Consider the following 16,694-nt stretch of genomic DNA (forward strand, 5'->3'; position numbering starts at 1 on the left):
CCTTGGCTTATAACTTCCATAGTAGTTTGCTATGCAGTCAGATCTAACACCAAGGAAAAACTGAGATACCTGAGAAATCTTCCTAGCAGTCTCCTGCCTGATTATCTCTTATAACCTGAAGAAAGAAAAAAAAAAAGAGCAGGTATTTAACTGAGGAACATAACTGCTTATAATGAAAACTGTGAATCAAGAGTTGGAAGACTGTCATTGCTCACCACAGAGATGCTCTTTCCATTCTCTTTGTCTTCATAGATGATCTTCATCACCATCTTGATGTCTCTGGCAGTTTTCCTGTATGTAATGCAAGGTGTGAAGGTATGTTGAACACCAGATATATTTACACTAAAATCATCCTTACATGCATGAAAACATAAATACTAGATTTGCAATCAGTGGTGAAGAACTAGTTTAATGGAGAATGAAGTCACAGCCTATTTAATAAAGAATCAGATCCTGTTTATCTGGAGACAGGAAAGCCTCCACGGACAACTGAACAAGTAAGAAAGACTGAAAAGTGAGAAAGCATCAAATACTCCAAACTTCATTGGCTGTGAATTCCTCTTTTGCATTTCAACCAAGCAGTTTCCTATTTGAAAGCAAATTGACCCATGGTCTCTGGCTGTGAAATGCACAATATTGGGAATTGGATGCTGATGCCGTATTTCTTGGCCCAAACTTTTCCACCACTGGAAAATCACAAGCTAGCCCTGCCTTGAGGAACACACATTGGTAATCCTTCAATTCTTCAAGCTTCCAAGAAATCTACCTCTCCATTCTGAAATGAAATATAGCTGACAATGATATTCCAGAAGGGGAATTGCTCCAAGCCTTTAGACAAATTAGACCCAAATTTAATATAAGAGCTAGCAAAAAAACCCAAACCAAATAATTTATCTAGTTTACCACTTCTAGTTTAAAGAAGTCTTGGCTCCAAATTCTGCTCATGAAGAAAGATGCTTGTTTTGAATAAACAGACAGATTTATAACATGAGAATATTTCAACAATCAGCCTAAGTGCCTCCTCAGGAAGGCTTCAGTAGTTGCACTCTACTGAACAGTAGAATGAACCTACCAGGAATCCAGGGCTTTCTCTCAGTCCTGTTCTCATACCTTCACTCCAGGAGAACACATGCTGAATCCTTCTGTTTCCAAAATCCAGGACTTTATGCACCTTCCCCTAATGGTGGAATTGCAGTGTCCTCAGGAACTGACTAAACTTACTGAAGATGAAGACAGGGAAAGGCAGAATTTTCAGGACTATTCTGCAGGTTGCACTGGAGGAATAAGGGTATGAATTAAACAGAGTTCCATCCTGATTAATTCCCTTGCTACTAAAAATAAATCCAAGATGAGCCCATAGCTTGAAGTGACAACTTTTTATTTTAGGCAAAAACAAAAAAAAGGCCAAAAACATTCCGCTATTGCAGTTTGTAAAATTTTCACTGTTTTCAGTAGAAACAGTTTACAAATCAGAATGCAATATTCAAATAACATTGTGCAAAATTGTACTGGCATAACTACACATAGCAAAAAGACTAGTGTAAATCAAGAATTCCACTGAAATTAGTTGAGCTGCTCCAGTTTTACAACAGTGTACATCACCTCGGAATAGGCCCTTTTTTGCAGAACATCCCTGGAATTCCCCTTGCTTACAAAAATTGCTTTACATGCAACAAGTAACCTATCAGTACAACATAAGCAAGAACATCTCCACAAGTTATCACAGTGTAACAGAGGAAAACATGTCAGCCAATTTCATACAAAGGCAAATCTAATGGCAGTTTTGAACATCCCTTGACTGCTGCCCTCTTAAATTGCACATTTCAAGATAGGAAATAACTTAGAATGAAGCCAAGCTATGTTCTTAACTATCAGTACATTGACAATTAGGATGGATGATGTGTTCAGAAGGGGGTTGTTTTCTTTTTTTTAGCTTAGTAGATTTTCCAAAGGGAGTTGTTTGAAGAGTTTGTGTAATAAATGTTAATTTGCAGTGTTATCAGGCCAAGTCCTCTTCTGCTATTCAGATAGACCTGTCAACACTACAGAAGTCTCTGTAGTCAAATACAAATCCCAATGAACAGCTATTAAACAAAGACCATACCTTAAGTATTTACTGATGACATGCAATGAAACCAAGCAAGCAGTAACAGGATTCCATTTACGTTTGGAGCATTCAGAAAGAGACCATTGTGGTTCAGCTGGGGTACAGGACTGGAATTTCACTGAAAACTTGTGAATGGTTAACATTCTCTCCCCACTTGACCTACAAAGTAACAGTTTCCAAACAATGCATCTAAGTAATTCTTTGTATAAACAGAACACTAAAAGCAGAACTGATTTTCAGTTTCTGAATGCTCACAAACTCACAAGGAAATACACAGGTACATCTTGCAGTGATTAGTCACTTTGTTTTCCTGTATACCCATATTCAGAAAAACAATTCCACAAGAATTCTTTGATCAGAGCAAAACCAGTTGTTCCCCAGTGCTTTTCACCTCCCTAGGTTATGAAGGGCTTAATTTCTATTGCCTTTCCTAAGAGCAAACATTGTTGGTTTAACATACATCAACATGGCTCAGGTCTAAGTCATCTAATGAAGAGCACAGACCTGAACTACGGAATTACATGGAGAAAGCAAAGTCCTGATGTTCTCAAGTGTTTGGGTGATTTTATTTCCTTTTTGCAGCTTATATTAATCTCATGAGGACAAGTAAGACCAACACACAATCTTTGCTTTGGAGATGCCTGTAAGTATGTATCAGTTCTGGAAGGGAACAGCTCTGCAAGTCTGTACATAGGAAAAAAATAGTAAAAGGTTCTCAAAATTACCAGCTCTGCCTCCAAGTACACAGATAGAAGAAGCAGACCTATCCAGACTGCATGTGTGCATGCACACAATGAGTCAAATGGAAATCAAGACCCAAGAAGTCACCCTGCAGGAACAATCTCTGTAACTGCAAGTCTCTGGCAACTGCCTACGCATCCTCCTTTGCCCTCTCAGTTTGATGAAGAAGCTGTCAAGTACTCAGCAAGGAAACATTTAGCAAGGAAATATGGACATCACTGGGTTTCTGTGAAGATATCAGTCAGCATTTTAGAGATGGCAGAGAGAGAAAACAGATAATACTTGACCAAGGAATTACTGTGGTACTACTGAATTCTCTTAATCAGCAGCAAGAAGTTCAGCCTGAGGCAGAGGAAAGGTTAATGGATATGACTTTGCTTCCTTCTTCCCAAAAAGCTCAGCCTCAGTGTTTTTCAACAGTCTCAGACTCTGAATTCCAGGAAATTGTATTTTAGAACAAATCAAAAAATAGCCCTGAGACTAAACATACTTTATAAGAGCTGCTATTGCTTTACGTAAATCAAACACAGCAATCATTTACTTCCACAGTAAGCAATATTTAATTTTCATTCCTTTTTTCCCCTCACTTGGGATATGTACCTGAAACCAAGAATTTCTTTCCAAGATATATGTACTTAAGCACTGTCAGTTACTTTTCCAAGTACTTAAATGCTACAGGATTATGGCACCAAGCAAGGAAAGAATAGCTGATGCAGGTCAAACTTTACCAAAGGACCCCTCTTCTCCTCTGCCTTTAATTTATTTTTTTTAAATCAATTCTAATAATCACAATTGTCACCATGGACTTCATTATAATGAACTCCCTCCTTGTGATTTAAGTAGAACTTACAACTGGAGAAACATCATTTAGTATATCTCAAGATCAACTGCCAGTGTTGAACACAACCACTAACCTTTCGGTGTGGCTACAAGTGTAGAACATCAAGAAAACAAGAATATCAAATGCGTCAAGTTGTGCATAAAAATAGACCTTTACTTTTTCTTAAGCTACAAAGTAGGCAATCAAGGAACTGACTAGGTCTATGCATAGTTAGGATTTTCAGTAAGCCAAAAGAATTTGAACTCTTTCAGTAAAACTGTGCTTGTGTAATGCACAGGTCAGCTCCCCCAACAAATGAACATCCCACTCTGTACATAAAAGAATCTTTAAAAAGCTCCATGCACTCTCAAAGCTATTTGCAAATAGATTTAAATACTTTAGCTAACAGCTATGTGATGGCACAAGACAGCACATAAAAAATTTAAGGCTAATTTTTGTCTGCACACATCAAAGCTGGTCTCAGAACAAGAGCTGTCATATTTTCTTAACTGAGTTTTTAGTGTGGATTCATAATAAATTTGAGCTGCCATAGCAATAGTAGAGTTGTCCTGCATATAAAAAAGACTGAATGTTGTCCTGAATGCAGTTTTGTTTTTTTTTTTTTATAAAAAGCAAAAACTTCACACATTTACATTTGGTTTTTATCAGAGCAGCTCACTAATTTGTACAGTACATTGTCCAATAACATACAAGGTAAACTACCAGAGAGATACTCGAAGTACTACAACAACAGGTGCAAAAGAAAGTCCTAAGGTAAGAAAGCCCACTGCTGTTTGGGAGAGTCACACTGTGATGAAAACAAACATCATAATGCATTTTGGTGAAGTCAGTTAAGTGTCAAGGCTGTAATAAAGGCTATTTGTTAACTTTAGCCCTTCTTAATGGCTCTTAACCATTCAGTTAAGATCTCCTAATAAAGCACTAGGCAGTTTGGCAACAATGAAGTTCTTTACATGCTACTGTTACAGAAATAGAAAACAGACTTAAAAGCACTTCCTTCACCTGAATATGATCTGGATTCAGTCACACCAGGTTTAAACAAACCTATCTAAAGCAGTTCATTTTAGACTTCAAATTGCACTGTAGTGTTTCAGAAGAAACAAATCAATATCCACAAAGCCTAGAAAAGAACTATCAACTGGCAAAATTACACAAGTTTGATGCACAAAGCTGCTTATTTTTAAAACTCTGTTCCTCAACAACTCCAGATGACTGATAATGTCAGTGCAAATCAAAACTGTTACTTCAAAACAATCCTGTCCATTTTCATGGGAAGATAGATAGTAAACCAAATTACACTTATTTGCTAATTTAATAGGTGAAATACTTTTCATACCTCCTGGTACAATTTTAATTTATTGATTTTTTTTTGCATTATGTTTTCAGAATACTATAAATAGAGAACCTGCACATTCTAGTACGATTTACACTTACTTGCTGAAAAAAGTACATGCAATCATAGCTACTAATACAGGATTTAAAGGAACAGCAAATATGCATCAAAATTATGATTATTATCTGCACACATATGCAGGGGGTTCGTTCTCTCAAATGAAATGTTTGCAAGCAAATTCATCATATTAAGCACTGAACAAGACTGTTATATTTGTAGTATCATCTTTAAATAGTTGCCATTATGAGGAGACCTGAGAATACAACTGATCCATGGAAGATATGTAAATACAGGTTGTGTATATACAAGCCAGTGAGACCTGTTTGTGTGTAACAGACCAATATTCAGACCCAGACACTGCCCACAATGACACTAACTTTGAAATTACTGAATCTAACTCTGTTAAAGAGGTACAAGATCAACTTGTTTTGTGAGTGACTACAACACTGGTATTCAGGTCATTGCAGTTTTCTGCATATCTTTAATTCTATGAACTCAAACCCAAGTAATGCACTCCAGGAACATGAGAAGCCTCAGTGAAGTTCCTGAACAGCTGCTGTTTGCAGTTGCCTTTCCCCCCCATTTCTGCCTTTTATTGTAATTTCAAAGCAACCATTAACTGCCACATTATCAGGACAAACCAAGTATCAAAAAAATCCTGTTTTACATGCCAGCCTAAGCTGCTAGTCAAAAAGAGAGAACATATCTGCTGCTGTAAACTTCTGCATAACAGATATCATGCCTGACAAACCATCACCTTCAACGGACACACAAGCACCACTATGACAAAAGGGAGGGAACCATGCACAGGTATTTCAGTATTAAGTGGCCACGGTCTATAATACAGTGATGAGTCACGTCAGAGCAAATTTGTACCAAGAGTGATTAATGATTCAGGCTGACTCATAAGGACCTAAGCAAGCCTGTAAGAACCAAGTATTTCCTGAAAGGAAGAATAGTGAGTAAGAAGATAATGTTTTTTCCCTACATCTGCACAAAAATTCTATGGACAAATAGAACGATACCAGGGCAAGTGCTTTAAAATGTAATTTTCCAGCCAATAAACCAACACAAGTAGGAATTCCGTGAAGGAAGGAGTTTTAAGATTGTGACTTACCAGAAGCACAAATTTTTGATATAAAAAAAAAAGTACACTATATACTAACACTGTTTTTGCATACTCTTCTGTTTTAAAAGTTTCAAACACATTAACTTGTCTTGCTTTGTTTAGGTCTGAGGCTGTTCAACAAGGTCGCATAATCTGAGACTGCTGTAATAGTCCAGCAATCCTTTGGTCCCATCAGCTGTAAGCCAGCCAAGTATAAAAGAACCTTCCCTACCAAAAGAAAAAAAGAAAAAAAGAAAAAAAAAAAAAAAAAAAAGGAAAAAAAAGGGTAGGGGGATCATCACCAGGAAACACCATCTGCTACAAACCAGAAAAGGCAAAATTTTGTTACAAAATACACATTTTCATACAAAAGACATCTTGCAAAATCATCTGATTGCCCCTCCCTCTGCAGATCACAATGGTAAATGGGATCAGCTGGCTGGTCTTGAGACTTGTTTTAATGGGGAAAAAAAAGTCAGAGGACACACACCATCACAACAACTGGTCCTTTAAATGGATAAGGATTATGACAGTCTTTGTTTTCACCAGTGTTTAAAAAAAGCAGGAGAGAAACAAAACCAGAGTCTTCAAAAGCAGAATGTACAACAGCCTATCAGCTGCTGCATCCTCCTGAACTTCTCAATGTGCTACCAAACTGTCAATTATACAAACAGTTTGATTATGGCAGTGCCATAAATTATTAAAACAATGCATGTGTGTGATCAGAAAGGTCCAGTCAATTGGTTCCATTTTTCCCCAGTAGTTGCCCAGAAAAATGTCAAGACAATCTAAATTATTCTTCAGCTTCCTCAATACATCCTGACTGCTGGAGCAGAGAGGTCTGTGGTATTACTGTACTTGTTCCACGAGAGATCCTGTCTTGATCTGTGTTTGTAGTCAAGGAGGCCATAGAAATGGGCTGTAACAAACCAGGCGTCATGCTGGAGGAGACAGTCAGGCTGTGTGTAGTGCCCTTAAGTGTGAGATCCTGTGTGGGAAGAAGTGGCTTGAGGATGCTGACAAGACAGAAAGCAGAGCCACTTTTCGGAATGAAATTCACTTTGTTCTTGTCAGGGCAATAGAAGGCCGGAATTTCATGCAATGGCTTTGGCCTAGAAATAAAATACACACAATAGTTTTATGGCACAATCAAATTCTGCCAATGGCAGGGATGTATTGCTGAACACATCATCAGAAACAAGTAGAGATTTCCATCTGAAGTATTTCAGCTACTCAATAATGCCTTAATGACACTCACAACACACAGCAAATGACAAGACGGCTTAAACTGCTTGTTTCCATGTGCTGCAAGGCAGCAGCATGTTCTTAGCGCAGGTTGTTTCCAAACCTAAGGAACCCAGCCAACTTCATGCTTGATTATAAACCCTATCCATGAGTTAGCACATTCATTATATGAGAAAGTATTTTCAACAGTGCTCTCCAGAAACTTTCACAACCCAACCAGTTCTGCATCACATACAGACACTATTTATACAGCAAGCCCTGTGAAAGAAAGCTGGCACAGCAATGATCCTAATATCGCATATCTCAAAGGGGTTCATGATCATCAGGGAATCCCCTTTTCTATACTTTTGCCTTCTTTGCATGTCCACATGAGTGTGCCCTGACTCACCTCAGAAGATGACCCTAATCTTACTAAAAAACTCAATGCATAGAATAAAATGTAGTTTTCATGATCAAGTACCTATAAACTGAGAAGGAAATTTGGAACATATATTTGGATCCTGACTTGCAGTTTTGCCATCTCATCATAGAACTCAGCCTAAGACATGCTTTAAGAAAAACAGCTGGAATGGAAATCATGGATAGCTTCGGAATGCCTTCTATGTTCACTTCTGTGTTCTAACACTGCAATGTAAATCTACTTTAGCCAAAGATGGAACTATAGAAATTTGCTTTAAAGTCTCTTTACTGCTTGAAAGTAGCCATCAGAAATTTTTATTCACTTTTTGCTGTTGCCAGCTTTGTCCTGTAGCCTATAAGCTCTTCCTCCCTTCCTTGTGTTTGCAAAAGAGCTATGCTCACTTCTTTGTTTCACTAAGCCAAGAAAGCCAATCTTCCAGTATATTCTTGTAGAGATACTTTATTCTAAAAAGAAATTCTGTTAATGAAATAGGGTACATTTCCATGCTAGCTGATTCTCCCAAATGTCCAGAAAATTCAACCCCTCCTGTAAATTTTCTTCCCAAATGAAAATTGTGTAGAGAATTATAAAACAGAAATTATGTTAAACAAAGGTTGAGCTTTAAATAGTTGCACTCATCTATTCCACATGCACATGGAATTCAAGTAACAGAAAAGATGCTTTTCATGAGACTGCAGTGTCTGAGGACTGCAGGACAGCCAGGTTGAAACTTCTGTAGAAGCTTGTTTCACTCTACAGCAGAACAGTTACACAGAGAGGACTTCCAAAAAGGAAGGCAAATATAAGACAAACTGCAATAGAGTATGTTCCTGTAGCAAGTGAATACTAACTATCTGTTGGCAACACGGTTTACACACTAAAATAGAGAAAGGTGACTTCAGTTACTGTAATGCTTCCCACATTGCTATGGGACAGCTGCAGAGACCTCTCAAAATCCATTTGCACAGGTCAGCCAAGCTCGTTTTTTTTAAACTAACATTTATACTAGATGGCATTCTTAAGATAGTGGAGGCATAAGAGAATTGTAACCCATCTATACTCCTTGTGTGACGAGATGAAGGTTTTAACTGTAGGTTAAGATTCTTGCATACAACTGACATATGGCTATAAAAACTCCTCTGAAATAATAATAAAACATAACCTCCCAGAATATTCCCAAATAACAAAAGTTGTCTTATTCAGAATAATCAAAGCATCAAATACTCAGGGTCAAGCTCACTCCTGTCACTAGAAGGTTCACAACTACATGGATTGAGCTGAAAAGAATATGGTCTTGTGTAGCAGATGTGCCTGTAAAGCTGTGACATACATCAGCTGATGCACCTGCATGACAGCCTGTTATTACCTGATTATTTGAGTTCTCCCACTAATTGCCAGGTAAGACACTCCTCTCAAATTATGCTGGTTTTTAAAAAAACATCAGTCAACATTTTCACTTTAAATTCCAGCAGTATACATACAGATATGTATATTAAAATAATATAATACAAATATGTTTATAATATATAAATTTCAGGAAATACACACAGATATGCCAGTATATAGTCACATCAAAAAACAGAGATCAGGCTGTTAGCATGACTTTAGCAACTGGACTAATAACTTCTATCTGACACAAAATCAACAAAGCAATAATTAATCTGATTGTTAGATATTATTTCTTATGTAGCAAAAATCAACTTACAAGTTTTCCTCAAAGACTTTCACCTTTTCACAGCCCTCAGGAGGTTCACGCTTGAACATGTAGCTGTTGTTGGGTTTTGGAGAGGTAGCGTATTTTGGCAAGGGAGAATTATTCCCATTTTCTGCAGGAACAGAGTTTCTCATTACTTATATGTGACACACTATAAAAAAGCCACAAGAGCTACCTTTAAATGCCCCCTGAATTTAAAGCCACTTCATTAACAATTAAATTCAAAACCATTTTGGCCTTCAAAGCCTTCATTTGCAAATAAGCTTTCTTATCTCAACTCCTTTCCTTCTTTCTATTTCTCCTCATAAGACTTTCAGACTCCTCTGCAATCTCTGATCATTCCTGGACATTTTCAGTTTGTAACTGCAAACCTAAATCTATGGTTCTGTGCTGTCAAAAGAAATAGTCAGAAGCCATATTCTTTAAAAAAACAAAACAGGTTTATGTTGAACTATAAAATTCCCATAGGATCTGTCAAAAGATTTCAGATAAAAATAAAGAATAATTAAATAATCCCTAAACAAAAACTTTTATGGGTGTGTGTATGAAATGCCACAAGATTGCAGATTTTGGCCAAGACCATAAAAAATACCTGACATAAGCAACAGGACTACTATGCTGTTTCACCTGATACTGTACATTCTTGCTTCTTCAACCTGCTTAAAATACTCAAATAATCTATTATTTAAAAGAAAAGCTTTTATGGAAGCACATTCCTCAGACACATCTATCCAGCTTTAATCAAGATGTACACACACAGTATTTAGAACAAATTGGAAAAAAACAGAACACATGCAAAAAACACACATTCTACCATTTCTCCATGGATGCAGGGAACAACCCTCTCTTTTACCTATGTAGTTATGCACATCACGTAAGTTCAGCATTGTTGAACTTTTAAAGTGACACGGTACCTTTATCTCTGGAATCACCAAGTAGATCATCTGCAGAACATGGACTTTCCTCACTGCCTTCATTACAGATGGTGAGAAATGAGGTTGGAGATACTGACTGGGAGCGGCTGCTGTTGTTACTGCCCTTGTCTGCTCCACCGGGTGTTTGGGTATCAATGCTGCGAGTGCTGCTGCTGCGCTGCACCAATGGGGGTGGAGCACGGTGCCCATCCGGAATATCTTGAGGCTGTTAAAAATTAAAGGTATCACACAGCTGCTCTGTCTGGGTAGCAATTTCTTTAAATGCAGTAATGGTGAAGGTCTTTTTGGGTTTCATAAAACCATTTGAGGTAGAAAATTTTATTTGTTACATGCAACTCCAAAATAAACTAAAATGTCAGAAACTAAAATGGTTCAGAAACTAAGGACAACAGCTTTTAAGATTTCACATCATCACAGAACTGCTGAGGCTGGAAGGAACCTCTTGAAATTATCAAGTTTCACATCTCCGCTCAAGCAGACTCAGGTAGAACAGTGTGTCCAGGACTCTGTATAGTCAAGTTTTTAATATCTCCACAGACAATGATTCCACAACTTCTCTGGGCAACTTGCTTTGCATTTTGCACACCCTCACACATTAAAAAAACCCAAAACAACCAAAACCCTAACATTTTTAAACTTATGCCCACTGTCCCTTGCCCCGTCACTGGGCACTACTGAGAAGAGACCAGCTCCCTACATTTCTGCACATATTTATGAGCATTGATAAGACCCCTGGAGCTGTCTCTCTTTAAGACTGAACACTCCCATCTCTCTCAGCTTTTCTTCACACCAGACATTCTGCTTCCTTAATCATCTTCACAGCCTGTATTTCTGATACCTTATTACTAAATTCACCTCTAAAAACCATTAAAATAAAATGAACATTAAAATTGGGAAAATTATGGTTCACCTAAGATGGGGACAGTTCAGCATGAGCAAAAAAGAGTTACTACAAAAACTCAAAACAGAAATTTTGCTTTTTCCCGTTCTACTGAGATTTCTTATTTAGAGGACAAGGTTTGGATTCAAGCTTAAACTCTTCCACTCCTTTTGCTTTCCATGAGACTTTTCATTTATAAGAAACCAATCAATACAAATATAAATAAAATCAATTCCAGACAAATTTAAAAATGGTGCAAAATAAAGTATGTGACTTGATCTCAAAGCAAAACCAAAATAATTATATAGAGCAATTGGTGGCAGATACATACAACAAGTTGTTCCTCTTTGTCTCCTGTCTCCTTTATTATTATCTCAATCTCCTGATTCAATCCTTCCACACTGTTTCGGAATCGTGACCCTGTTGATTTGGTAATAGGTATCACAGGAACAAGAGCACTCTTTGGGATGGGAGCCTAAAGAACCAGAGACAATAAGAAAACAATGTAGATTTATCTACAAAACAAAGTTACTATTTCTACCCAAAAGTGACCCTTGAAACAGAACAAATCTACACTTCAGTGTCAAGGATTAACACAAAACCATAGTGATTGTGTTCAAATGGATGCTTGAACTGAAGACAGACATCCTGAATTTTCTTTCAAATCCAATTTCTAGCAGGAAAAGCTATAACCTAGTCTCAAAATCTCCCCTGATATGATCTGCCTCTGGCTTGACATGGCTTTACAATGAATGAAACAGCAAACATGTAAATGTAAGTAATTTTGAAGCCTTTAAAATACATTCACATTTCTCCTAAAGTGAGCTATACCACAATGTCACATCACTCATTGTTGGATTGTAACCACATTAAAATTGTATTTTAATGGAAATCTGTGACCACCTGCAATAACATGAGACATGCAGAAGGAAAATTATTCCACAAAATGCAAGATTGCACTATGCTAAAAATTAAGACCAATGTATTAGCTACCTTAAGACAGAATAAAAGGTTGACAAAACAACTTAGGGAGACTTCCACAGAAAGAATAAAATCCCAAACCCAAACATTAATACCTAATTGCTTCAGAATGAAGATTAACAGTTTAAAAATCCAATGTTTCAAAATATGCACAAAAACTTTATTCTCAGAAAACACATTACTGAAATTTCCCAAAGCTCCCTTTGGCACACCACAACTTCTTGTGATTTCCCATTCTCTCCATTAGCATCTGTTAGCATCTCCTGTTAAAAAAGTCTCTGTACCAGAATACGAGAAGATTCTGCACTCCTTAAGCAGGGGTGTACTACAGGTAACGTAATGTAATACTTCCTGCAAACATTTAGTTCAACTGAAAGAACAGCACAACACCCTTAAGTCACAGTAGAATTCCCATGTAAAAGTTCTGCATGCTATGGCCTAGTGTGCCATGATTGAGAGCAACTCTTCTACTGACTGAAGGGCCAGCATTATCTGGTCTTCAAAATGTATTTTTGTGAGGGGTTTTTATTTTAATTTTTCCTTTAAGTAACAAGACTACATAGGCAGACACTGAAGCATTTTAATTTCCTGTGTACATTCTCAAAAACCACAAAAAGCTTGTCTGGCAGAAAACCCACCTCAGAAAAATTAATGTAAACAAGATATTTTAAGCACAGAACATAATGGAGACTTCTTGTCACAATCACAAATCTCTGCAGCAGCAAAACTCATGAATTACATTGGTTCTGCTTTCCTGAAATATTAGATTAGCCATAAAAAAACAGAACAACTCAAAAAAGACATGCACAAGAACTAGGAAAGCTTCTGTTCAGGAAATGCTTGTTACTCTGTTTCTGTCAACAAAAACTAAATATTCTCATGGTGGCCAAACTTGTAAAGAGTTTCTAAAGTCTTGCCTGAAGATGAAAAAAAACACTGGAGAAGAACACAAAAAAGTCTGAGAGAGCAACCCTGCTAATTCTGTTCCAAGATCAACATGATGCCTTGGATCAACAATTCAGTAAATTAATACAGGTTGATATTCAGTCACAATATAGATATATCAGCACAAGTTCAGGCTCTAAAGATTATTTATGCACCCAGTTATTCAATATATGCATTTTTAGAACAAACTGAGCTTGTTAAAAGTAGTACACAAGCACACTTTAAGATTTCAGCAGCCATTAGCAAAATGTGGCAACTCTTCACCTTTTAAATGTGCTTGCGTACCACAAAAATTCTTAGGTTCATGCCACTATTTGAAGAACTCACAGTAGGTTCAGAGGAGTTCAATATAGTTAAGTACAGCATGTTTCACTTGCAAGAAACAGAATATTCTTTACATGACTGAGTATGATTTCTTAGCCCAGGGTGCCAGAGAGTGGAAACATAAGGAGGTATCGTGACATGGATAGAACAATCAGCCTCAAAACGAGAGACTTTTTATTAGAAATACTGCCTTCACAGAGGTCATGCAGAAATAGGCTACCAACCTTTGACCACTCATCTGAATACCTGGGAATGCTCACCACAAGGCAAGGTAATACTCCTTGTATTAACTTGATAATAACAAGTTAACAAATAAATAACAAATAAAATTAAGTTGATAATAACTCCTGTGCTCATATAGTAACACACTGGCACAGAGTTTTCAGTTCTGAAACTTACAGGTATGGCATAAACTCACAAGGCAGGAAAAAGGGGCAATGACAAATCTAAATTTTTCACATGCTTTTCAGGAAAAATGCTCTAAGCTTTTCCAATTTTTGACAAGTAGCAAAACTTTAAACAGGATCCCAGGACTTGTGATGCATTTACATCAAGCTACCTCTAGGTTGAGTAGATCATGGTAACTCTACTCTAAAAATGAAGTGTTCCACCTACTGAGGTAGTAAGAGTGACACCAAAAAGACCCAAATCCCCAACACTGTAAAGTGCATGCAGTTGATCTCAGTATAAATAAATTGGTCAGACATTAGGAACACATAGTTCCCAGGAAAATGAAAGGCACAAGGGCCTTGATGGTTCAGAATGTCAAGTAAAGATGTAATATCAGCCAAGTGCACTGAGGAAAAAAGCATGTTGGAAAAAAATAATCCATTTATTCTTCCATCTGGTTTCAGTTCTGGCCTCAATTCTAGTTCCTCCATTATACCAACACTGAAAATATAGAAAGATCCCATTGTTTTGGCTCCTGTTTAGAGATTTAGTACCATGCAATTAATTCAAAATGTTCTCAGAAGCATCCTGAGATCACCTGAGTAGGCTATGACCTTTCTGCAAACTCTTCTTTCAGTTGAGATGGAAAGGAATATTTCTGGCATAATGAAAAAAAACCCACACAAACAAAAAACATTCATTTGCTCTGAAAAAAAAATAGCAAGGACTTGATCAAGGTCCTCCCCAACTATTTCCTGATTGTGAGCAGAGGGTCAGGAACAGCTAACAAGCTTATTCTATAGAAATTGTGTGGATTTCTTTCTTCACACAAAAATCCTATTAGAAAGAAGCACAAGTAAACAAATTAGAAGCTTAGTTGGCAAGAACCACAGAATTTTTTTCTATAATTCAAGAATTGTGGTAAAGTTTAAGTAGGGAAGAAAAGTAGGAAATGAATCCACTAAAATGTAACTAGACTTAACTAGAAGAGCATGTCATTTTCGAAATGTTAAACAGAGTTTACCCAGTGTCTGTGAAGGAACTACTGACACAATTTCCTAATGCTTTTCCTCACCTTGTCAGGAATCCAACTCCTTGAGCTCAGAAATCTTTACATGACCCTTTAGAGTCAACAAACACAAAAGTTTCCTTCAAGCTAGGAATGTGATATAAAAATTTCAAAATATTCTAATTACCAAATTCTGGTTTCCACACAGTCCTTCCCACAAATCCTGAAGGAACAGAGCTACTGCCAGAAATTCTAGTTTAGCAGTCCTCAAAAAAAGAATGAGAAAACCCAGGAACTTTGCCCTTGATGACTACAGTTACAGATTTTTCACTCTGAGTTAAAAAACAGCTGCTAAACGTCATTAATCTAAACTCTTCACTTACTCTTTGAATCCTCCTTTAACTTCTCCCCTTGCAAGTAGCTTGACACAGCTGGCACAAAAGTCACCAAGAAAAACAATGTTTTGTTTTGTAACACAATCCTGGAAAAGCTGCTTTGCTTCAATTTACATTTTATAGTTTGTTTCACAAGCCCAAAAACTAATTATCTGTTGCATAATATTTTATTCACAAACTATAAAATTTGCAGAATGTAAAGACATCCATACCAGAAGCAAAATAACAAAATAATTATGATTCTTAAAAAGCTATATACATAATTTGGGAAAATATTTTTCATAATAGCAGCATTGTTGTTCATTTTTGAAATTAGAACACACTAGGATGATCTGTGCTAAGGTGGTAATACCTTTGCATTCAGAAACTCACAAGTTTGTAGAATGCCAAGCAAACTTATTGAAATGCATGTAATTTTCCACTGTAGTAAAGGGCCTACATCAAAAGGTCCTCAGTATACCTTTGGCTGAAAATGTCATCAGGTTCTACAGATTCAGATGAAACACCTTAATCAAGTACATTGAACTGTCTTTTGTTTTCATTTACTTTTTTTAACCAACAGTTTGACACATTTTGTATGTTGATTTTCATGAACTTTCTCAGAACCCCCTAGAAAGGGATTGGGTCATTTATTTGTCTTTCTTCATTCTAATTTTGGACTGTTTTGACTCAAGCAGTCAGTTAAACCAGCAGCACAATATACTGCACCCACATTTCAGTAATCCCTAAATTCCTATGTCAAAAAATATAATTCTAAAAAAAAATTCCTAAATATTTCCAGTAGCAGCGAGTTCGAACTACTGACAAATTGAATTCAAGAGGCACACAAATCCTGAAAAGTCATGACTCCTAATTAAATGTCCTACAGCAGGGATAAGAAGTTAGGGTCTGAGACAAAAAGTGCTCATGACTTTTATACAAAGTAGGAGTCAAGAAGAGCAGAGCAAAAGAAATTCAAAACCCTCTATTTTCTTGTTTTCATTCTTGAAGTAGAACACACTCAAGACACCTGACTTTGAAAGAATGACCAAATTTTTCAACTGGTTTTCTTAAAGTCATTCAACAAAAATACACTTGAAAGAGGATCCGTGTTTCTAAAAGCCTATAATTTTTTTACACCTGTTATCAATTGAGCTAAAAATATTACACCTCTGTCAACCTGACCTCATTAGAAGCCTTGAAATAAAACTGAAACTGTACACAGAACATGCGGCAGCCTAACCATCACAGTTTTTGTAGAAGGGATTATTACTTTAAGTCTCAAGGCATAATAGATGTCAGGGGAA

The 16,694-nt window shown here is 36.8% G+C and overlaps 1 protein-coding gene across 1 annotated transcript in view; it reads right to left on the reverse strand.

Annotated features, from left to right (window-relative positions):
• Positions 1 to 1,361: 1,361 nt before the first annotated feature.
• Positions 1,362 to 16,694, reverse strand: part of FAM117B (family with sequence similarity 117 member B) — a 29,057-nt gene continuing 13,724 nt past the window's right edge. The window contains exons 5-8 of the mRNA XM_058840221.1: positions 11,696 to 11,839; positions 10,464 to 10,689; positions 9,541 to 9,661; positions 1,362 to 7,302 (exon numbers count right to left, since the gene is read on the reverse strand). Coding sequence (XP_058696204.1) covers positions 6,984 to 7,302; positions 9,541 to 9,661; positions 10,464 to 10,689; positions 11,696 to 11,839 — 810 coding nt within the window. The 3' untranslated portion in view covers positions 1,362 to 6,983. The remainder of the gene's footprint in view (positions 7,303 to 9,540; positions 9,662 to 10,463; positions 10,690 to 11,695; positions 11,840 to 16,694) is intronic.

The sequence above is a fragment of the Poecile atricapillus genome, chromosome 5, assembly GCF_030490865.1.
Source record: "Poecile atricapillus isolate bPoeAtr1 chromosome 5, bPoeAtr1.hap1, whole genome shotgun sequence".
NCBI lineage: Eukaryota > Metazoa > Chordata > Aves > Passeriformes > Paridae > Poecile > Poecile atricapillus.